This window comes from Malaclemys terrapin, chromosome 16, assembly GCF_027887155.1.
Source record: "Malaclemys terrapin pileata isolate rMalTer1 chromosome 16, rMalTer1.hap1, whole genome shotgun sequence".
NCBI lineage: Eukaryota > Metazoa > Chordata > Testudines > Emydidae > Malaclemys > Malaclemys terrapin.
Genome location: NC_071520.1, coordinates 32,501,751 through 32,526,504, shown reverse-complemented (window position 1 = coordinate 32,526,504; position 24,754 = coordinate 32,501,751). Strand labels below are relative to the sequence as shown.

Genomic DNA, 24,754 nt, shown 5'->3' with positions numbered 1-24,754 from the left:
CTGATGTCAGATTTGTGTCCATTTATTCTTTTACGTAGAGACTGTCCGGTTTGGCCAATGTACATGGCAGAGGGGGATTGCTGGCACATGATGGCATATATCACATTAGTAGATGTGCAGGTGAATGAGCCCCTGATGGTTTGGCTCATGTGGTTGGGTCTACTTGCTAGAGTAGATCTGGGGACAGAGTAGGCAACGGGGTTTGTTACAGGGATTGGTTCCTGGGTTAGTGTTTCTGTGGGGTAGTGTGTAGTTGCTGGTGAATATTTGCTTCAGGTTAGGGGGCTGTAAGCGAGGACAGGCCTGCCTCCCAAGGTCTGTGAGAGTGAGGGATCGTCCTTCAGGATAGGTTGTAGATCCTTGATGATGTGGTGGAGAGGTTTTAGTTGAGGGCTGTAGGTGATGGCTAGTGGCGTTCTGTTACTTTCTTTGTTGGGCCTGTCCTGTAGTAGGTGACTTCTCAGTACCCTTCTGGTTCTGTCATTCGGTTTCTTCACTTCACCAGGTGGGCATTACAGTTTTAAGAACGCTTGATAGAGATTCTGTAGGTGTTTGTCTCTGTCGGAGGGATCGAAGCAAATGCAGTTGTATCTTAGAGCTTGGCTGTAGACAATGGATCATGTGATGTGGTCTGGATGAAAGCTAAACTTAATTTCCCCAATACTAATTTCTCCCTACTGTTACTCACACCTTCTTGTCAACTGTCTGTAATGGGTCACTCTCTTACCACTTCAAAAGTTATTTTTCCTCCCTTGGTATCCTGCTATTAATTGATTTATCTCATTAGACTGACCTAACACTTGGTAAAGCAACCCCTGTCCTTTCATGTATTTATACCTGCTCCTGTATTTTTTACTTCATACATCTGATGAAGTGGGTTCTAGCCCACGAAAGCTTATGCCCAAATAAATTTGTTAGTCTCTAAGGTGCCACAAGGACTCCTTGGTCTTTTTGGGTTTTTTTTTTTGCTGATACAGACTAACACGGCTATCAGTGAAACCTTTCAATGTGCCTAACTTATGGATTTGCAGCTGTTTACAAGAAATATCTCTACAGTTTTAACCAGTGAACTTACTTTTCTCTTCCCCTTAAACTGTTTTGAAATTTTGTTGCATAGTGTTTGTCATGCCCTGCCTTACAGGGGGCTGCATCTCCTTGGTGAACAAACAGTCCTCTACAGAAAGGTGTGTGTGGGTGTGTCTGTTTGTGTAGTCCTCTTGCTAATCCTGCTCTGATTTCACTGCCCTGTCAGTGTTCTCTACTGATTCAGGACATTTGCATTAGATTTGAAAGGCATCTTCCTTTTGGGTCCGTCTATCCATCCAACACACTGGCTTTCGTGTAACAGTGACTGGCTAATGCTGTATTGGTTGAGGTGGAGGAGTTGTAATACGTCCAGATTCCAGATAGAAATGTTAAAAACTTTCCTGCTACTATTAATGTTAGCCACTAAACTTAGACACCTCTTCTCAGAAGCATTCATGTTTCTCTTCCTGTGCAGGTCTACTAAAAGTACAGAGTATTGCCAGGAAAAATCAGTTCTTCAATGAGCACCTTTTATGGGACCATGCTCTGACCTTAAAGATAATCACTTTGGCTAGTACAAGATAGGAAACACTAACTAAATGGGGTTTTTGGTATGCTTTCAGGTGAATAAACAATCAAAACTTTGCAGTGCTGACTTAGCAGTAAAAAAATGATATTCTTGAGGCCCTGAGACATCTCACTGAAATGGTACCTTTACAGAGAATTGGAGGTATAAAAAGCAAACAAAGGTAAGATTTTTGTTTTTGTTTGATAGAGTGATTTAAAAGGCCTTTTGCTTATGATTGGTCAAGCTGAAGTTTCTCCCACGTGTGCTTGTTCTGAACAGGCTATGGTAGCTTTCAGTTAGATTCTCAGTGGTAACAAGCCCACATAGTTAATTGCTGCAGGGAGGAAAAATCATTATGAATAGATTTGCTGAATAATTATGAACTGAGCTGAACTCTTGCATTTGCTCACTAATTGTACCAGTCATGATGCTTGTGTATGATGCACTCATTTTGTTAAAAAGGTTGTTTTTCTACTGAGCAGCAACTTTTCTTAGTGCAAGCTGAATAGGGCCTCTTTCTAGTCCTGGTTTCTTGACCCTGATCGTTTTAAGTTGTTTGAATTCTTTTTAAAACAGTAACCCCTTTCCTTGGTTTTAATGATCAAATTTAGAGTTTGTAACAGGGAACCTTACATCACAATATTGTCTTGAGTATAAAAATAAATAAATCCTCCAAAGTTTGGATTTGGCAGCAGCAATTAACAGTCATTTTCAAAGAAAACAGAACAAATGAATATAACAGACTATATTTCTACTTTAAATCTTTGGGTACAATATTCTATTCAGTATCGGGGACAACTTAAGAGAATCCTCATCTTTACTTGGCTGAACGATCAGTATGACCCTCTGATCTTCTCCTGACTGGGATGGTAGTGTGGACCACCATTTGTGCAGTGGCAGTCTTCTCATGGGGTTTTGACACCACGTTGAGATGTACATGTTACTGACATCAGCGCTCCAGGTTTGTTTTGGCGAAAATACTCTGTCAAGCACTGGAACTGAGCCTGGTGATGGTGTTTTATAAATAATAGACATATTGGTACTGGCCAGTGGCAGACAATTGCTTGGTCAGAAGTTACCTTGAAATTCCAGTCAACTAAATCCTCTTTTCATTGTCAAGACATTTAAGCTGGTATCAGTTTGATCGTTGCTATTTTTTGAGTTGTCAGTTCTGTAGTACAGTGATTCTCAAACTGTGGCTGGTCCCATAGAGCCCTCCCTGATGCTCTGCCGATCTAAACACTTTGAGATTAGTGATGGGAGATTTGGATGCTGGGGAAAGAGGTGGATCCATTTGTGGTCCAAAAAATTAAGAAGTTGGATAACCCTGGCTAGTGAGGTGTGCTGTGCTACAGTGTAGTGTGCTGGCACTGTCACGTGGTGCCCATCTACCACCACTTCCACACACCTGGATGACTCTCTGCTCTTACTAGTATTGGAACCGTTCTGTTTCTTGGGGAGTAACTCTTCTAACTTGCCAAAAGGAAGCCGTCTGTTGGTCACACTGGTAGACATTTCTCATCAGGAAGTAACTGTCCATATATCATGTGGTCCAGTTTTCTACTTAACCAGTTATCTGAGGCTGACCACTCCTTTCCCTCTGGAAAAGAGAGATTACACTAAATGGACATGAGAAGCTGATAGAGGCTGTTGTACCCTTGCTATGCAAGTGCAGCTGAGTGCTTATGTGGATGCGAGTAGGGTGTATGCATGGGGGGGGAGGGGGAGACAAACATTGATTCTGCAGCAATGCATTTGAGACTTTCTGCCTAAGAAACAAGGAAATGTCCAGTTGCTGAATTTTATTCGTTCAGTGTTATTCTGCACTTCAGGAAATATGGCTTTTGTAGCCACTTGGAGAATAAGTCTGAGTTTTGATTCCTCCCAGTAATTAGAGTGAGTCTTCCTTCTAATTTAATTTAATTTAACTCAGCTAATTCTGAGTAGATGGTTCCTAATTACCCTTCCTTGGATGCTAGCTTGAAAATTTTATTTCAAGAAAGAAACCTGAAAATATAAGCTGATTGTGATTTCACTGGGCCAGAAGTCATTTGAGTTTGTGTTTTTTTTTAATGAAATGACATTATGTGCGCATGCATGCGCACACGATTTTTAAAGTAACATTTGAATACACTATACAGTGGAGAAAGAAAAGAAATTGTATCAGGCAACAGAAGTATTAGCATTCTGCAGTGAAGAATTTCTGAATATCCATCTTGCTGAAGGTAACTAGCCTTTTCACACTGTTTATCAGATGGCTGTCATCGCTAGCACCAGTGCAGGGAAGATACAGCATTCTCTTTCAGAACAACCTGCAAACAAGATAATGGGACTGTGGTAAAAAAGGACAGTATGCAAGTAAAATTGGGTTTCAGCTAATAACAAAAACAAAAGTATTGACATTTTACCAGCAGGAAAGAGTCTATCTATCTGAACCTTCCCTTGTCTGGTTTAGCTTAAACTGGGCCACATAACCTTCCCCCCACCCAACAGCCTCAACCCTATATGACCCCTGTCAAGACTAACATTGGGAATCTAATATTGGTCTGGTTTGTTTTGTGATGTTTGTATTTATTTCATTGCACCTGCACTTAAAGTTTAGGCACACTTTTAAAAACGTACACAACTAACTAACTAGATGGCCTTTTGATCTGAAAATGTCCCTGGTATCACCAATAAGTATATTGGTAAGGATTAAATAATAACATAATAACATATCCATACTGAGCCAATGCCATAACAGAATAAAATAAAGAATTGAGTACCTGGCACTTTTATAGGTCAATGAAGTGTTGGAGCTAAAACCTCAAAGCATAATACTTTCATATCATTGTAGGCTCACACCCTTGCCTTCAATAATAACCATATCAGTGCTCAGTTCAGCTGTCTTATTGTTGGTAAAGGTGAAAGTGTTTTCAGAAGAGCAGAAAACAAAATATTTTGGGCCTGAGCTTTGTGGGGAATAAAACCAACAAGTTTCATCTTCATCTCTTGGAACAGTTTGATAGTGACAAATCTCTTTCTCTTGGACACCAGTATTGAAGTCTGTCCAAGGTTTTAAGTGGTCTTGTTAATTACAGTGGAATCTTCCTCTGAAGCTAGGGAAAACAGAGATATGTCCACACCACACTAGTATTCAACAAATGCAAATCTCTTCCTTTTGGAAGCTAATACAGAAGCCTGGCCAGGAACACCAAGGTGCCATATACACTACAATTTCTAACTAATAGCTTCTTTTCCCTGACTTGATTATAGAACTAATTCAGACAAGACCAGAGTGACCGGACATACCAATTGGCTTTCTGGGAAGAATAATGTATCAAGAGACCTTGCTTGCTTCAAGATCTTCGTTCTCATCTGGGACATGATCCAATTCCCACTGAAGTCAACAGAAATTATTCACTGGAGAAAGACTAGTTCTGGGAGAGACTTTGGCTGCTGATTAGCGGGTCCCTGAGCTGGAAGCTGGAGTAGGGGGCAGGCCCGGGTTCCCCTACCAGCCACTGAACAGTGGCGTTCCCATGGATTGGAGGACTGCTGGGAATGATACCCAGTCAGCCAGCCAGTCCAGTGAGACTTTGATGCTGTGGAAGGGGGAAAAACAGTGACTTGGCCGGGGAAAGGGAACACCCCAAGTCATGAGGAGGAAGCACTGAAACTCCTGGAGTGTGAGAAGGGCCACAGCATGAATGAGAGACGCAAAGAGATGTCAAACCATGCGGAGCTATTCCCCAGATGCATCCACAAAGAGAACCCTGTGACACCACTCCAGAAAAAGATCTTGGAGTCGTTGTGGATAGTTTTCTGCAAAGAGCTGCTCAATGTGCAGCAGCAGTGAAAAAAGCGAACAGAATGTTGAGAACCATCAGGAAAGGGATAGAAAATATCAGAATGCCATGATATAAATCCAAGGTACGCCTACATCTTGAATACTGCTTGCAGTTCTGGTGGCCCCATCTCAAACAAACAAACAAACAAAAAAAAGTATGAGAATTGGAAAAGGTGCAGAGAAGGGTAATAAAAATGACTAAGGGTATGGAACTGCTTCCAGGCAAGGAGAGATTAAAAAGACTGAGATGGTTCAGCTTATAAAAGAGATGACTAAGACGGGGATATGACAGAGGTCTATAAAATCACGATTGGTGTAGAGAAAGTGAATAGGGAAGTGTTATTTACCCCTTCACAGAACACAAGAACTAAGGGTCACCTGATGAAATGAATAGGCAACAGATTTAAAACAAAAGGAAGTACTTTTTCATGCAACACACAGCATATGGACCTTGTTGGCAGGAGATGTTGTGAACAGGGTGAGCAGATAGCAAGTGTGAAAAATCGGGACAGGACTTGGGGGGTAATAGGCACGCATAAGGAAAAGCCCTGAACATCAGGACTTTCCCTATAAAATCAGGACATCTGGTCACCCTAGTTGTGAAAGCTGAACCTATAACTGAGTTTTAAAAAAATAGACCTATCCTCCATGAACTTATCTATCAATGACTGTTAGTCAAGCTGGTCAGGGCCGCAACCCCATGTTCCAGGGGTCCCTAAACCTCTGACTGCCAGAAGCTGGGACTGGACACCAGGGGCTGGATCATTCAAAATTGCCCTGTTCAGTTCATTCCTTCTGAAACATCTGGCACTGGCCCGTCAGAGACAGGATACTGGGCTAGATGTACTATTGGTTTGAGCCAGTTTGGCTATTCGTATATTCTTAAGAGGATCTTTCTCTTTCATTAATATTTTTGTTCAACATTTTTGCTTCAGTTTATCTGCTGCAGAAACTCCTAAGTCCTGCTGAGAAGTTGCGTTGTCAGTTGTACAAATGCAAACACATGTTCCTGTAGACTTAGAACAAAATGTTGCTGTTTGCCAAGCTGTGTCCATGTCACAGATTAACACGGCTACCCCTCTGAAACCTGTATCAGCAAAAACAACGAGGAGTCCTTGTGGCACCTTAGAGACTAACAAATTTATTTGGGCATAAGCTTTTGTGGGCTAAAGCCCACTTCATCCTCACAGGTCCCTGCTTTCAGTCATTCTTCAGTTAGAAGAAGCCCCTGCACTTAGTGATCAGGACATGTTTTACACTTCACTGAAGTTTTAGATTATCACTTAACCTTACCTTTGGGTTCCCATAGCCAATAAACAGAATAATTAAGGAGGTGATTGACCAACCTCCATCCAACTTTTCTTCTGAAAGAACCGCTTTTCCGTACCTGGATCCTCAAGGAAAAGCCTTAACCTACCTCTCATCTGGCATGTAGCTGCTTCCCTTTCCATTAGTGAGACAAGGGGGTGGGAGGACGTCATATCTTTGATGGGACTAGCTGGTGTCTGTAAGCGAGGCAAGCTTTGTGGCTTAGGCAGAGCTCTTCTTCAGGCCAGTTTTTATTAGCATTAATTCTGCTGTCCAACTGAGGCCTGGTTAAGAAACTGCAGTGGAAACGTGTTTGCTATGTGTAAACACCCCAGAGATCCAAACTTAAAGTGGGTGTGTGGGGGGGGGGGGCAGGGAGAAACTCTTGCACCATTTCAGCAGGGCCTGGCTCTCCCTCCTGGAAACGAGTCCTGCTCTGAGCATTACTGGAGAACACTGGGCTGGAACCAGCTGGGTTCACTCCTCTGCCACAGGCAGGCCAGGGACAGGGTGGGGGATCCCGCTGGCCGGTGCTGGGGTCAATGTGTTGCTGCCCCCTGAACCTCTAGCTCTTGCAGAGGACGAGAGGTCCCTCGCTGCTGAGCAGGGCTGGCCTGCGCGCTTAATCCTTTAGCTGTTGCTGCACACGTCCCTGGGCTGGTACTCAGCAGGGCAATGGGGCCTCTGCTCTGGCTGGGACCCTTGGCTCCTGTTTCCACTGCTCTGCCCCATGTCACAGCCACCTGGACTAGAGCTTGTGCGCTGGCAGGGTCCCCCCATTGCCTGCCTGAAGGGGTGTTGGTAGTGGGGGGCCTCAGGCCCCCGCTCAATTAGCCAACAAAAGGAAACAGAAAGGGGCCTTGAGCTCAGTGTTCAGGTGGCTCTTGGTGGAGGAGGGGAGGTGAAAGGGGTGGTGGTGGGTGCTCAGAGAAGTGACTTTGGATGAAACCTTTCTGTTGAGGGACACCGCTGTAATCTCCTGGATCACTAACACCTCCTCAAACTGTACACGGATCTTTATTTGAACACTTGGTCATTTCCCTTCCTCGGGCAATGGATTAAACCCAGCCGGGCGGCAGTGAGCACGTTCCGCTCACCTCCCAGTGACACCTTGGCGTCTGTTGCTAAAAGGCGATTTTTGGTGCACAGGATTTTACTCCTAAGCAGGAAGTGCTGAACGTTAAGGACACAAGCCGCTAAGCACCTGGTTTTACTGTGCAGGGATGGGACTGAGCACTGGCAAATCAAATACTTCTGGGTACTTACTCTTGGTGGGCTGCACGTCAGAGGGAACAGCCTTTACTCCCCACCACCCTTTCCAAGGCATTCACCCAGCTGGGGCTGGGTCCCCCTCGCTGCTCGTGGCTCTGTAACTAGTAGCACCAGGTTGTTTTGGCCCCTGCTGTATGTGAGTGGGGCAGCTCTTCTAGGGGCCTGGAGATACATACATGCAGCTATTACACATGCAAGGTGCCTGCACCTGGTGCTAGTTCTGGCTCCGGAGTTGCTCGCTCTATTTCTTGGTAACTCAGTATTTTAATCTGAACTCATAAATCTTTCTATCCTTAGGTAAAAATGCGTCACGGTTCCCTTTGTAATCCCCCTTGCCAGAGGTGCTATTGTTCAGGTTTAAACATCAGATCGAACTTGAAAGAGCCCTGGTCTGTGAAATGTAAGGGATTGGTTTAGAACTTGGCCTCATAATTTCACTATTCATTAAGCCAACCACCCTACTTTAAAATAAAATACAATAATTTGGGACTGGTTCCCCTGCACTACTTTCAGATAGTTCATGAATCTACCCAAGCCCTGGTCTATGAATTGTCTAAAGCGGTAGCTACCCCCTGGCTCAGGTGGGCTGCACTTGATGTATGCAAACAGCCTCTTTGCATGTTCACATTTCCCGCACGATCTACTTCCCCAGCTGGGGCCTGGAGAGGGGAGGGGTGGCCGGGGAGTTGTTTCTCCCTCATTTTGCCTTGGTACAAAGGGCCAGTACACCTGCGAGGCGAGGGCTGACGCAGAGCAGGCCTCAGCACCTAGCGCTGGGCTGCGCCCCTGCGAAGCGGAATTTCTGGGGCCGGGGCCGGGGCTACTCCGGAGCGGTGGCGGCCCAGCTGCTGGGGCCGCCTGTGAGTCTGTAACACGAAGCTGCCGTTTGTTTTCAGGCTGTTTTCAAGCCCGCCCTCTGCCAGTCTGGTGCAAAACCGGCCCTGTAGCCACGGCTCGTGTGGACACGGGCGGTGGAACTGCGCCTCTGTCCCTGCTCGGGGGAAGCCGCCGCTGCTGCAGCCCAGGGCAGCGGGAGGAGCCCGGGTCTCCTGCCTGCAGCCTGCGCTGGGTTCCGCGCGGCTTCCCCGGCTCTGCCTGGGCTCCAGGGACGGGTCGCTCCGGCCTCCCGCAGCCAGGCTGGAGCCCGGGCCCGGGCCGGCTTTGATGCTGCTGCGCCCCGCCCGGAGGGGCCAAGGCCGGGCAGCCCGAGCGCCTGGCTTCGCCTCTCGCCCTCCCCGTGTTTCCCGGCGCTGCTGGCGGGGTATCGGGGAGGGAGAGACGCCGGCGAGGTCTCAGCCTGCAGCCGGGCTGAGACAAAGGACAAGCACAAAGATCAGGCAAGGCAGGAGCAGGAAATCTCAAATCGCGGCCGGGAGGGACGCGTTCATTCTGCTCCAGCCGGGCGGTGTGGCCCCGTTCCCCTCCCTTTCACCTTCGCCCTTTCGGAGCAGGCAGAGCACCTCGGGCCCTGGGCATGAAAACCCACCAGGGGCTGTGACTGCTTCCCGCCTGGAACAACTGTAACTAGGGACCGTCTAACCGGAGCCTCCTGTGTCCCACGGGTGCCGCTGCTCTGAAATTGTGGGCGAAGCTAAGGGATCGGCACCGCAGTAGCATTTCAGCACAAAGGTTTCTATGGGACTGATACTGTATTTCTATGTTCCACAAATAAAGGCTATTAAATAGTTTACCATCATCTCAATTTCAGCATTTGCAATCATGGGAGGCTGAGAATGGATATTGTGAAACTATCTTAGAGTAGCAGCTTTGAACATCCTTACGACTGATTGAATTGTTTATCACTGAAGCAGAAATAGTGCATTTAGTATAAGTACTTTACCCTGTATAGGAAGAAAAATCTAACAGGAGAAGGTTGAAAATAACGAGAGATCCGTGTTTCATTCAGATCCTTTCTCCTGTAGGGTCTGTTTCTTTTCTCTCACAATCTGGTTGGGATTTGTATGTATCTGTGCACTAGGGGGCAATGTGTCTGTTTCAAAGAAACCATCCCAACAACACTATTGCAAACACAAAACCCCACCACTCACTTAGAGAAATTCAGAGTCTCATACAGACATTAACCGAGAGAGAGATACACAATCCCTCTTTTACACACACAGTTTAGCCTGAACTGACTGAATATAAGACTTGGTACTTGGGTGCCCTATAATTAGGTGTAGAAGTGGGTGGCTGGGGAAGGTTAGAAAAGCGACCACACGTCTTTCCATTAATGAGCTGGTTCTGGGGGGCTTCAGTCCTGGCCCGTAGAAAGGGTATTTTTGAAAATCAACTTAAGGTCCGGGCTGCTGTAGAATATGGGACAGCGCTTGGTCATTCCTACATACCCCACCAGGCCGTGTTGAATAAGACTAGACCCTCCAACTTTATTAAAATAGAAGTGCTTTGTCTAAAATGCTGGTCTTTTCCTGTAACGTTTTGAACTGGGTTAAATTGTATTAGCCGCTGGTCTGGGGAGCTGGCATTTTCTTTTGTCACTATTTTCCCTGGAATCGGTAAGATTTTCTTTTATTCCTTTGTATTACTGTCAGTCTTTACTTATTGTATTTTCTGCCCATCGCCTGGTATGAACTACGCACCCCACCCCAGGCCTTCCACAGCTCTCCTTCTCCCCCTGTCACTTTGCTAAGTAATAATTTCCATGTCCAATTCCATTTCTTTTCTAGTTCTGAAATCTCTAAGCCATCAGCGAGGAGGATAGTTCACATGAAAACTAATTACACAAAATCAATATTTAATCACAGCCCAGCATCCTGATCCTGCAGAAAAAATCCTTTTAAAACTCTACTGCCATATACAAATACTTCTTCTTGGCCGGTATTTATAGATCTCATTTTTTTGGTTGGAGTAATTTTCATTTTTATTTTTTTAAGTCTATTGACATCTAGGAAATGCGAACACCTGAATTGCCTTATAGTTGTAGTTTATTTCTAAATCCAAGGATTTTTAAAAAAAGAAGTCTTTTCCTTTAGAAATGCTGTCGCCTGACGGTCTCTCGTTGCATCTCCACAAATACGGGAGAAGTTTCTCCCAATATTTGTAAAGCCTTTGGATTCAGCCTAATCCCGCTTTCTCGAGCAGGGTGTGATGGGGAGAACTGGATAACTTCTATCATCCCGGTTTGTAGGCTTGCCTGTTTGTTAAAGTCTAAATGGAAAAAGACATAGGGTTAGAATAATTTCTGTATAACATTTATTTAATGCGCAGTTTAGAAAAAAGTGGAACGAACCGGACCTACACCGACCTTAAAACACATGTTTAAACGGAGTTTCTATGTACAATTTTTATTTATATTGAACTGAGTAAACGTAATTGTAATTGAGGGTTTTTTTAAATGTAACCCTGTTGCCAAGATCCCTTTTGCCTACCTGATTTCAAAGCTGTCCACCCTTTTTACAAACTTCTAATTGCGGGGGGTTTCAGCCCCAGTGGAGAGCCGAAAGAGCTAAACATTTTAACTAAGATTATTGGGATAAATATTTCATAAAGAGCAGAGCAGATATTAAATTACACTTATTGATTTTGGTATCACAACCCAATTCCTCTCCTTAGCCCCTCTAGACTAATTGATCTCTTAAGGAGGCTTGGCTGTCTGGCCATTACTTTGAATGATAATAATAATAAAAAACACTATAAACGTTACAACAGAAATCTTGCTCAGACACACTAGTACTTCGCGCAACGCTTGAAGCAAGTGTAGAAATAAAGACCAGAAATAAAATATGTAGCCTGTACTTTGCACTGGCTGAGTCTAATGCTCATAACGGATTTCTGTTGTCCCTCAGCCCAGGTCCCTAAGGACAGCAGCGAGCAATAGATCCCCCCCTCCCCCACTTTCCAGTGCTCTTTCATTGCAAACTGACAAATAAAAGCGGGGAGAAGGGAGGCAGGCGTCTTTACTCCTCTTCAGCGGCGCTGCACCGAGCCCCGGCCCGCTGGAGAGGGGAGCCTTGGAGATGGGAAATGGGAACAGTTGTTGAGGCGCGTTGGGGGAGTTCAGGCTCTCCCGGTAAACTTACCATTAACAAAACCACTTAGCGCGGCCCCAAAGGCGATAGCCCTGACAGATAGCGCTCGCCCCCTCGCCTAACGGAGCAAAGACAAACGTGTGTGAGGTCTGTGTAGACATGGCATTTACATCCCTGCACCGCCGCGATGAGCAAGAGCATTACAATGTCAAACCGCTGCCGAGACGGTGCACTTCGGATGTAACGTCTCCTCCATGGCAGCCGGGGTTTGTTTTTATTGCCCGCAATGGGACTCCGGCCCGGCCATGCCTTGTTTACACGGGAATCGCAACTCCCAGCGCCAGAGCGCGCACCGCCCGTCTGCGCCAAGCGGGGAGCCCTGCGCTCCGCTCCGCTCCGCTCCGCTCGGGCGGCCGGGCCGGGCCGGTCCCGCTCCGCGGAGCCGCAGCGAATCGCGGGCGCTAACAAAGGCCCCTCGTTCGGGCCGACATTTGTTGATCGCCTGGTTTGCAGCGGGGCTGGAGGGAAGGGGAGGGTTGGGGAGGGTTAAGATGCCGAAAGGCGCGGCCGGCCGGCGCCAAGGCCGGGCACGGAGGTGATGGGCTCCCGAGCGCAGACAGACGCCGGCTGCCAGGGGCTGCGAGGCGAGAGGGAAGGAGCCACCTTAACGGAGAGCCCCGCCCCGGGCCGGAGCATGCGTGCCGCTCATTGGTGCAGCTCTAATGGCTGAAATTGATTGCTGAAATGCAAAACTTGTTGCTGTTTCTCCAGCTCTGGGTGAGAGAGGGAGCGGAAGAGAGGGGAGCGGAGACCCTGCAGCGCCCCGAGCCGGGCACCCCGCACCGCCTGCGGCCGACGGGACCCTGCAGCGCCCCGAGCCCGGGCCGACGGGACCCGCCAGGAGAGCCTGGGTCCGGCAGACCCTCGGAGCCCCAGCGCAGCAAGGCGCGGAGAGCGGAGCCCGTGCGCCCGGCACGCAGAGCTCGCCGGACCCGCTGGGCTGCCCGAGGCTGAGCCGCGCTGCCAGCGCCTCTGCAGCCCGGCGATGCGGAGCGGAGCTCCCGGGGACTGGAGCCGATGAGCTGCGGAGCCGAGCCCCGCCGGATGTCGGGGAGAGCCGGCAGCCCCACCAGGTGTGAGAGAGCGGGGCGCCCCCAGGCGTAAGTGCCGCGGCCGCTCGGAGAGCCCCGGGCTGCGTGGGGCGGAGGCCGGAGGCTCGGACCCGGGCGGACAGATTTCATTTCCTTGAACTTTGTTTGGCAGCCGGGGCGGCCGCTGCCTGTTTCTCCGCGCCCGCCCCGCCCGCGCGCATCCCCGCTAAGCGCCCCCACGCCCTGGCCACCTGCCCCGCAAGATGTGAGCGCGGGGGCAGCTCCCTGGGGACCCGGCTCGCCCCGCCGCTGCCTGCTGCAGGGACACGGCCCCTTGGCTCCGCGTTGGGCGCTCTCGCTCGCTGCGGTTCCGAGCGCGCTCCTGGGGGAGCCGGTCCGAGTCGCGCACCGGGGCGCGCGGGGTGCCATGCCCTACTGATCCCCAGAAGTATGTTTGGGCTGGAGCAGTTTGAGCCTCAGATCAGCAGCAGAAACGCCGGACAAGGAGAAAGAAACTTTAGCCAGGCCGGACTGACCATGAGCTCCCACTTCAAATCGCCAGCTTTCCACTCGGGGGGCCCCGCGGATCCGGCCATCAGCGCCCTGGCCGAGCCTCCCATCCTGGGCATGAACATGAACATGAACATGGCTGGGGAAGCGTACGGCTTCCATGCCCGGGGACACTCGGAGCTGCATGCAGGGGGGATGCAGGCTCAGCCGGTTCATGGCTTTTTCGGCAACCAGCAGCCTCACCACGGTCATCCCAACACCCACCACCCGCACCAGCATCACCCGCACTTCAGCGGCAACTTTGGGTCCGATCCCAGCGCCTCCTGCTTGCATGGAGGGCGGCTGATGAGCTACAACAACATGGGCAGCCAGCAAGCGTTTGCGGAGGGCTATGAACATATGGCTGAGAACCAAGGAGGCGAAGGCTTTGGACAGCAAAGGTCAGGTAACATGCCCGATTTCCAGCACCACAACTCCAGCGCCTCTAACCACGCCGTGCCAGCACCCTGCCTCCCCCTGGATCAGTCTCCCAACCGGGCTGCCTCCTTCCATGGGCTTCCAGCCTCCAGCTCCTCGGATTCCCATAGCCTGGAGCAGAGGCGGCTTCCCAACCAGGGCGGCGTCGATTCTTTGGAATACAATTACCCCAGCGATGGCCCTTCAGGACACTTTGATTTGCCAGTGTTTTCCCCTTCCGAGTCAGACGGGCAGCTTCCTCACTATGGGGCTGGCAGACAAGTTCCTGGGGGCGGCAGTTTCCCTGGCACATCTGTTTTGCCCAGAGCACCAGGCATAGTGGGGATGTCCAAAGTTCACCCGCAGCAGCAGCATGGTGTATTCTTTGAAAGGTTTGGAGGTGCTCGTAAGATGTCTGTGGGCATGGAGCCTGGTGTTAACGCCAGACATCCTTTAATGCAACAGCAGCAACAGACAGGTTTACTGGCCAGACAAAACTCCTGTCCGCCAGCAATTCCTAGGCAACAGCAAACAGAAGCCAATACTCCCAACCCCAACTTGCAGGACAATGGGCCAATAATGCAGAACCAGCATGCACAGTTTGAATACCCTATTCATAGACTGGAGAATAGGAATATGCATCCATATACTGATCCCGTGTTTAATATGCAGCACCCTCCTCCGCAACAGCAACCAAATCAGAGACTGCAACATTTCGATGCCCCCTACATGAACGTGGCCAAGAGGCCTAGGTTTGACTTCCCCAATAACCCCGCGGTCGATAGGTGCGCCTCCTGGAATAACAATCTGCACAGCGCGGGGCTGGAAAACCATCTATCGCCTTCCGCCTACCCCGGCCTCCCGGGCGAGTTCACGCCGCCCGGCCCGGAGAGCTTTGCCCCGGGCCCGCCGCTCCAGCACCCGGGCCCCGACCCGCAGGCCCTGCAGCAGCGCCAGAACGCCGCCCTGATGATCAAGCAAATGGCGTCCCGGAACCAGCAGCAGAGACTCCGGCCGCCCGGCCTGCAGCAGCTGGGGCACCACGGGGACGTCGGCCCGAGCAGCCTGGTGCACGCGGGCCCCGTGGGCAGCCTGCCGCAGCCCGGCTTCGAGCGCGACGGGACAGGCCGCGGGCCCGCCTTCGAGCCGCAGACCCCGCACCTGGCCCCGGACAGCGGCTGGTTCCCCGGCCCGCCCCCGCCGGGAGAGCTGCTGCCGCGGCGCCTGGGCGGCCCCGCCGAGCCCGGCCCGCACGAGCTCGGCCTGCCGCAGACCGGCTCGGGCCTGCTCTTCCGGCCGGCCGTGGGCGGGCTGGGGCTGGCGGGGGAAGGACACGTGCCGGCGCTGCACTCCCCGGGCGTCCACCCCCCGTTCGGCGCCGGCCTGGCCCCGCTGCAGTCCCCCGGCGGCGGCGTGGGGCTGCCCAGCGCGCCCGCCGAGCGCCGGCCGCAGCCCGACTTCGCCGCGCCCCCGCTGGGCGGCCAGGCGGCCTTCGCCTTCGGCGCCTCGGGCCGGCCGGCCCCGCCGCACAGCGCGCCCGGCGCCAGCGCCTCGCCCGGCGCCTTCCCGCCGCCGCCGCCCGACTTCCCGCCCGCGCCGCGCGCCGCGGCCAGCAAGCTGGGCGCGCTGTCGCTGGGCTCCTTCGCCAAGCCGGCCAAGGAGAGCGGGTTCGGGCAGAGCTGCCTGGCCGCGCTCTCCACCGCCTGCCAGAACATGATCGCCAGCCTGGGCGCGCCCAACCTGCACGTCACCTTCGCCAAGAAGAGCCCGCCCGAGGGCAAGCGCAAGCTGGGCCCGCCCGAGCCCGACGGCGGCCCGGCCCCCGGCCCGGACTTCTTCCCCGCCGGGGCGGCCGCCGCCAAGGCCGCGCCCGAGACCGGCCTCTCGCCCGGCTACGCGCCCGAGGCGCCGGGCGGCGAGGCCAAGGCGGCGGCGGCGGCGGCTGGCGGGCGCGGGCGGGGCCGGCGGAAGCGGGACAGCGGCCACGTCAGCCCGGGCGGCTTCTTCGACAAGTTCCCGCCGGCCGAGGGCGCCGCCAGCCCGGGCCCGCCCGACAAGCCGCTGACCTCGCCCTCCTGGGCCCAGGGCGGCGAGCTGCTGCTGGCCGAGCCGCCCGACCTCATGGCCTCGCTGGACAGCGGCATCCAGAGCGCCAGCAAGTCGGACGGCGGCTCCCCGCGCGGGGACTTCCCCGACGAGCCCAGCCCCGCCTACGGCCACGAGGACGAGGTGTCGTCCAGCTCCGACAGCGCCCCGGCCAAGCCCACGCGCAGCCCGCTGCTGGGCGGCTCCCCCAAGCTGCCGCGGGCCGAGCACGCGCTGCTGGGCGGCCAGAAGCCGCTGGGCCTGGGCCTGGGCCTGCTGGGCGGCGCGGCCCCGGCCCCAGCCCCGGCCCCGGCCCCGGACAGCTACGGGCTGGGCGGGGGCGCCCACCCGGGCACCCCGGGGCTGGAGCCGGTGCGCACCCCCACCAGCACCTCGGCCCAGGACGAGATCCACCCGCTGGAGATCCTGCAAGCGCAGATCCAGCTCCAGCGGCAGCAGTTCAGCATCTCCGAAGACCAGCCGCTGGGCATGAAGAGCAAAAAGGCCGAGTGCCCCAGCCAGAGCGGGGAGGGCGACTTGAACAGTTGTTGCTCGGATAACGTCAAAGGGGCCATGAGCACCATAGACCTGGACTCTCTGATGGCAGAGCACAACTCTACCTGGTACATGCCTAGCGAGAAGTCCTTGATGGAGGGACAAGAGGAGGACAAACCTATGGCACCGTGGGAGAAGTCAAAGCCTCAGAATCCCAGCAAAGAAGGTATCTATTTCTGATCCCTTTATGGGCGTGAATGTAGGTTGCTGGCACGCGTTGGTCTCTTAAAAAGTTTGCCTGATCGTAATGCTTGGGGGGAACCTTCCTCCGGCACAGGCCACTCACGTTGCTTGACTTAGTGTCCTATAAGGGGCACGAGGGGTGCTGGGGGGTCCCCTCCTCCCCGTGGAATGCCTTGGGGTGGGGGGTGTTGGAGGTTGAGTCAGGTGGGCCGTCTGTCCTGTTGGTTTGCAGATTTTCAACCATCCCGAGCAGGTCAGTTTCTAATTAAAACAAACAGGCTTTCGGCACCCATTATTTCTCGGAGAACTCTTGTATATATCAACATGTAATTACCTAATCGGGGCTGGTAAAGAGGTGTTAGGATTGTCACCTCTCTATGTCTACAGCACCCTATATACACCCCTGTCTCTTGCGTAGGGACCTGCTAATAGGAAATGCATTGCTGACAGCAGTGTGCTTGGATTGTTGCTTTCCAAGACTAGGTTGGGCATCCCTTCACACACAAAGGAACAATTGTTCCTCTGTGAACTCGAAAGAGGAAATATGTTTGGTCGGGAATTTAACAGGGGAGCTACCGGTCGGTTAGGTAGGTGATCAGTGATTTAGGGAACCTTTGCCGGTTTGGGTGAATGGAATCCACATCGCAGAGTAGGAACAAAACACCGCCCCTCCCCTAGAAACCTACACGCTTAGAACTTCATTGGCTAAATGAATAGTGGCTCTTTGCTACTTAAAACTAACGGAACTCTTACTGTAGAAGCAGCAGACAGTCGGTTTCTTTACAGCGTTTAGGATGATGGTTTTAAAATCGTAACTTGTTTGTGCCCATAACACATTCATTCTAATTTCAATTAGGCAGTATTCTAAGCCATGTAATTTCTGTGTTAACATGGGTGAACTCAACTAATTTTTTCATATTGGATTAATTAAGCAGGGAAAGTTTTAAATATACATGGCAAGTGTTCAGATGGGGTTCTCAGTTTAATTTGCAGAAATACATATATTGACAGAAGAGAACTTCCTGCTGTGCAATGTTTAAACATTGCCGTATATATATATAATATACACATTCTGTATTATAAGGGTTTTGGTGAATCCAGCAAAAATGTGTTGCATAGTGTTTAAGTATTTTCCTGTTTATCTTTTAAAAGATGTGGTGCTGAGTTAAGAAGTTTCTACCATTGTTAACATAAAGAAAATATAAAATCAGGCTCAGTGTTCGTTCATATAAAAACGTGCTTAGTTGATGTTTAATATCAACATTTAGTTTTCATTCTTTATTCATTTTCTTTATTATCTAGAGGGCATTATAATTCTAAAATGGAAAAAAAATACATGGGTGGAAAACAGTTTTAGTTATAAAAGCTCCTTAACAAAGATGATTTCAGTTTTAATAATTTCCATTTTATCAAAGCCATTTTTTCTAAGCTCACTGACTTAAGGGGTGTGTGTGTGTGTGTATACACCCTTCCCCCACATACTATATGTGTAAAATTGTCTATATGTATGCACGTGTGTGTGTATATATTTTATATCATGTACACGCATATATGTATCATGTATTTTATGTTGATGATTCATTTTACTAGCGTTAGGCTGGTTCAGATCTATTTTTGCTGTCTCCTCTTAAGAGCTGCTTTTTGTAGTACCCTTGATTGACATTGGAATTTAGGTAAAGAGAGATGTTATTAAAATGAAAATGGAGTTTGGGTGGTTTGAAAACTCCATAACTTCCTACTTCCAGTTCTGGTGGGCTTTCCAGCTTTCGTTTTCTGAAGCATGACTGCGAGCCCCCACTGTTTGTCTCTTTGTTCATGTTTAATGCCTAGCACTGGAGACTCTCATTTGAAGCTGGAGTGCTTAGCATGCACAGCAGACTCTAGGAAACCCATCAGCATTCTCCATGCTTCGCCCAGGCAAGGACATAAATTGGTTTGTTTGGGGCCCTTCTTTCCATTTTTAAATGGAGTTGCACACAGCATCCTTCCTGGCCCCTTCTCTTTTATTGTTTCTTGTACACAACATCTAGATCAGACTGGATCAATAGCTAGTTAGCACAAATCACAGTTCCTGTCAGTTCTACCTTGTCAGACATACACACACTCATGCACACTCTAATTAAAATTAGATTGGGAAAAAATGAAACTAAGTTTTTTAGATTTTAATTTATTGGATTAAAAAAAACTAAGTAAAATATTTTTGGACTTTTTTGTTACAGCTTGGCTTAATATTATAAGCTTTGTTTGAGACAACTCCCCTACACACAGTTTGGTATTTTAAAAAATGGTCTTGTTTGATAGTCACCAGTACTTTTAAGGAAATAACTCTTCCTTCTCATATAATGATAATCATAAATATTATTACAAGAGCCAGCTCATCACTCTTGTGCTGGTGTTCCTGGAAGGAAAACTAGGTAACTTGTATTCCTATATAAGGATACGTTTTCGTACTTAAACCTCTTAACATAAAATAAGATATTGATCTAACGCTATAACACTGGATAGATGTATTAATTTTGCTTTCCATTTTTACCCCTTGGAAGGTTTAAATGGACCAATTCTTCAAATGAGACAAGTGATCTAGATAAATAGAGAATTCACTTTAATTGTTCTTTGAAATGATAGGAGGCAAAGTAGATGAGTTCTTTTCCCTGTCACAAAATAAGAAGTATTACATTTTTAATTAAATCATATCCTTACGTGCTTGAAGTTGTTTAAGAAAGGGGTTTTATTTATCATGTGACGGAAGTTCAACCCATTTTTAGTCAACAGGAATTTGCCTAAAACAATGTAGGTTTCTAAGTGTTTCCAGTTGTGCATATACAGAAAATGTATGTAGGTTTCAAACATCAATACTTAGGAGCCAAGCATTAGTAATGCTTAATACAGTACAGTGTGAAAGGTTATAAGTTTATTAAAACATTTAATTTTGTTATACTATTAAAATGCTCGTATTTCTGAAGTATAGCTTAACCTCCCTAACAAATATTTTGAATTTTCTTAAGTTGTACTCACTGGGATCAGAAAGAACCTCTTCTGTTTTGTACATAACACACAACTACCGTGACATGCATTGATTCTTCTATGGACTTCTTTTGAAGGTTATAAATAGGGTGAATGGAGAAGTTCTAACTCATGGAGCACTGAAGTCAGCATTCCATGTTCTTGAGGCCATTATCCAAAGTGTGTGGTTTTTGTGTTTTTAAGATTAGTTCTACTGTGATTGTAGGAGCTTTGTTAATTGAAGTATTTTCTGTCTGTAGAAGGCAACTCTTTAAATATTCAGTTAATACCCACACTAATGGAAGAAACAACTTGTCTGAATAATTGTTGCAGTGACTGTACAGACTCTTTGCTGATGCTCTGTAATTTTTTGGTAGTGATACTAGAATGAGTGTTTGTCACGTCTATCATTGTTTGTGGGAGTAGTGAATTTAAGGCTAGATAACCATAGATAACACATGCGTGTGTACACACACATACAGCCTGTTTGACATTTTGTGATTATATATTTGGAAGTTTCATCCTATTATGATATTATCTTTATTAAAAATGTATTCTTCAGTTAGGAATATTTCCAGTATTAAATTCTTTGTACTAAAATAACTTTTGTGAGGTGAATAGTAGGATTTTCCATAAAGCTTGATAGAATTTTATACCTTCTCTGTGCTATCCACCCGGGATCTAGTATTGAGGAACATTAACATTGTGTCTGTAGAAATACCGATGATTCTTAAAACCCTAGCTAACTGTAATTAGGAAGAGCCGGACCAAGATCACTTGCAAAGCCCAGGATGAACTGAGTATGTTTCATTTTCCTTCATTTGATTAAACTAGGAAAACTTTACTCCAATGGAGTTTTGATTAGTACATTCTGGGAGGCCAATAGTTAAAGTTCTTGGTTTTTGTTTCTTCCCACCCCCACCATTGAAATTTCTAAGGTCCATATTGATGCCTTCACTTGACATTTGCACCACAGGAATATGTAACCTAAAACCACACCGGTGTTAATCAGGGAAAATGAAAATAGATGTGGTTACCCTTTGTGGCTCTTACATTGGTGGTTGCCCATTTTCTTTTCCAAGTCCAGCTCAGTACGTTTAATTTCTGATCTTTTGGTTCTTAACTATTTCATAGCAGTAATAAACTTGTCTTTGGAACAAGCCAAGACATAAAATGCTAAGCAAGCAAACTATTTACAACTGTACATTTCTACAATATATTAAAAAAGGACTTAGATTCTCTCAAGGTACGGCTGTTAGTCCTTGTCAAATTTTCTTTTAGCTCCCAATACATTCTTTGGTGGGTTTTTATTTTAGTAAGCTGCTGATTTATTTGAGAGATTTTACCAAGGAGAATAGATTTGTTTACTAAAAGGGAATTTGTCAAATTTCCTGTGCACCATTTCAAATGCTGAAATAACATTAAAAGCAATATATGATTTGAAATTGACTTGTACTGTAGTAAGGACTATAGGAAATGAGTTAACACCGACTAAACTTACTTTATAGCAGGGAAACTATGATTCCTGGTGCTATTTTATTTGCTTGATAGAAGTATTTAAACTTCCATGAGGAATTTTAAGTTACCAGAAATGCAATTACCCTTGCCAAGAAGTTATGTGATATACTCTGCAGATATGAAATATACGTCTTTAATAAATGATCTGGGTTAGCAAGCTGATTTATGGTGAGAGAATACTCCCACTGCAGATTGCAATGAAGATTTCATTGTGCATTTAGATTTGGATTTAATATGATCTCTTAAACTCTTTTGATCTGTAAAAATCTAGCAAGGTTGCTGCTGACTGATTTGGCTTCATTTGAATGACAATAGCACCATTTCATTTACTCTGACCAGCCATTAGCTTTGCAGTATCATTTTATAGAACAATGTTCCTGTTCAGAAACACTTGCTTCTGTTTTATATACTGTTAGAGATAAAATATTTGCAGCTTTATATGCTAAATATCAGACGAGACTGGGAATAAGGGTAAAATTTTTAGTATCAGTTGCTATAACTGTTCTAAAATACTGAAATATTTAATGCAGAAAGTATGTGGATTTATTGGCTTCAGTTAATGTTGTACTTGTGGTCTGTATTTTTCTTAGTCTTTCATTTCTTTTTCTTTAGATTTTTCAGTCCAGAGCAATAGATGATTGGCATGAATTCAGATTTGGCTTGCAGTGTTAGCAGGGTAATTTTTTTTGGTAACAGTTTGTTATTTTCTAATGACATATTTGATTGTGGGATTGCCTGTAACAGGAATAGTATTTAAAGTGTGTGTGTGTGTGTGTGTGAGAGAGAGAGAGAGATCAATATATTTAGAATACCCTTGGTCTCTTCAAATTGTCACATACAGTGTTAAAGGAACTGAGTGAAACTAGAGGTATAGGTCAAAGCAGAGATTTATTCTGATCTGTGATTCTATTGCACTATGTTCCTTTTTAATTTTGTATGTGTACTAGGTCTTTCTAACAAATGATCTAGTAGTGTTTGAACAATTTATTATAAAATAGTAATTCCATTTTTTGTAAGGTATCTTGTTCCGTTGTTACTTCTACTCAACAAATTCTGATTTTTATAAGGCATTGAACAAAGGAGTGATTAAAAATAAACAGACTTCCGATGATTGTAACAATTAAATCCCAGCCTCTGCAGTCTTCTGGACAATGTAAGGGTTTTGATACAGCAAAATGCTTTTTATGTATTCATATAAAATTGTAGTAGTAGACAAATGACTGTACATTTAGTATTTGTGTGTGTGTGTGTGTAGGTGTATAATTTATAAGTGTGTATGTGCATCTGTGTGTGAAATAGGTATGTATATAAAGTGTGTGTAATACTGGCTTAGTCAGAACCTGATTATATCAAAGTATGAATTTCTGCATATCCTGTGGGTTGGCTTTATTGTCTTTTTAAAGAGAAGTTTCATGTTGTTCAGTATTTCCTTTTTTTAATGAAAAATTTATCTGACATCCCCAAAACAGCTGCTACTTGATTCTAACATAGTTAAAATATCTAGAGTAAGAGGTTAATTTTCGCCTGTCTTGTAACTACTGTAAAGTATATCCTTTTCCTTATTTTCAGGCTGGAATGCTTTATATGCATAATGACATAAATAATCTATGTCAACTTCAGAATGCCAATCTGTAGTGGGACTCTAATGCAACCAGTAGCAATCATTCCATCAGTTTGTTTTGGCTTTCTTTTTTATTTTTAAAGGAAGCCCTTGTATTTTAAAGAAATAAAATGTGTGTTTTTGTTTGTTTGTTTTTTTAAGTAAGACTTATTGAGATTTACTTACTTCAGGGAGACTTTTAAAAGATACATCTTTGATTAGGGATGTACTTAGAACATGATGACTAGGTAACTCCCGTTTTCTTAGTCTGTATGTTATATTGAGGCTTTTAATTTTGAGATCAATGGCACAGCAGAGGATATCTTTTCAGAAATAACATTGAAGATGCTATCTATCATTTTATCTAAGAAATACGAAATCCAAGCTGACTCTTCTTGCCATCGTTAAATAGTCCAATTCTTAGTTTTGATTTAAAATGGATGTTAAACAGCATTTTTCTCAATATCTTGAAGCTAGATCCCACACTTGGACCATAGTGATAATACTAATAATTTAGACAAAAACATTGTCTTTTGTAGTTGGCTGCTTTATCTTCCTGAGCCACTTAAACCATCTTTCTCTTGAAACATTGATAATTAGTAACGTTATAACAACTATTTTCTTTCCTTTTGCGGAAGAACACCACAAGGAAGTTTCTTGCAATGTGAAGTATGTTTAAGGATTATATTCAAGAGTTGCAAAGTTAAATACCTTTTAAATGTAAGGCTGTGAATTTAACAGCTGGAGGTCTAATCCATTAATTTTAACAAGCTGACTTTCTTAATACTTCAAAGAGAACATCTTAGATGATACTGGATTGCCTAAATAAATAAATAAATAAATCCACAAAACATCCAGTCTTTTTGTGTTTCACTCTTCTGCTTTCAAATGACAAAAGCCCACTTATGCGAGGAAGGCATTAATGTATTCCTTAATTGGTGTAATCAGTTGTGAGTTTTTTTTAACTGCACTTGGTCAGTGTTGCACTAAATATATATTTAAAAAAAAAAAGAAAGCCGTTTGTTTTATTAGTGTTTTTCTGACACTTAATTTCATTTCTGTAACAGGGCAGGGGTTGGTTTAGGAGACCTAGAATTTGTGTTGTGTTCAACAGCAAAGGGTAATGAGTTTGTATCTCTTCAGGAGACCTTATTTAAGTGTGCAGTGTAGCCCTTTTTGATGGGAGCAGTGCTAATGCAAATGCTGTCATTTCCAAAGAAAGTTTTCTCTTGACTATATTAGACAGTAACAGATTCAGCATAAGCGAATCTTATTTAAAACTATTTCATTCCCAAAGGTGCACACTGCATTGGTTACTAGCAGTTACGGAAAACAAGACATTTCTTGTCTTTGTGTGTTTAACATTGACTGGAAGCATCATTCATGTGTGCTAATAAAATTTTTGCAAATTTGTTTTTATTTCTGTATAGTATTTTAGCATAAAAAATGAAGTGCATGAAGTTGCAGTGTCTAGATTTCTATTAGGTTTTGAGGTTTGTCTGAAGAACCTACTCTGGCTTGGTATGCAGAAATCTGGTTATGTTTAAGTGCTCCAATGATAGATTTTGCATTAAAGTAAATATAGTTAATTTGAGATTAAATGCAAAAATAACAAATGTACAAGCCCTAAAGAATTCTGCTGATGCCTCCTGCAGAATGTTTTATTAGACATTGCACTTACGATCTTTTCTGTACAAGCTAGTTTACTTGAACTTTTGTGCATTTGATTTATTTTATCTTTTATTTTATCTAATTTTTCAGTGT

The 24,754-nt window shown here is 46.4% G+C and overlaps 1 protein-coding gene and 1 long non-coding RNA gene across 2 annotated transcripts in view; one reads left to right on the top strand and one right to left on the bottom strand.

The window, feature by feature from the left end:
• Positions 1 to 10,927: 10,927 nt before the first annotated feature.
• On the bottom strand, positions 10,928 to 12,129 carry LOC128824658 (uncharacterized). Its single transcript, XR_008442521.1, has 2 exons — positions 12,041 to 12,129; positions 10,928 to 11,168 (listed from the first exon to the last, which is right to left on the bottom strand). It is a non-coding gene; the product is annotated as an uncharacterized LOC128824658 (long non-coding RNA).
• A 1,401-nt stretch (positions 12,130 to 13,530) lies between these two features.
• Positions 13,531 to 24,754, top strand: part of MN1 (MN1 proto-oncogene, transcriptional regulator) — a 50,322-nt gene continuing 39,098 nt past the window's right edge. The window contains exon 1 of the mRNA XM_054006420.1: positions 13,531 to 16,852. Coding sequence (XP_053862395.1) covers positions 13,531 to 16,852 — 3,322 coding nt within the window. The remainder of the gene's footprint in view (positions 16,853 to 24,754) is intronic.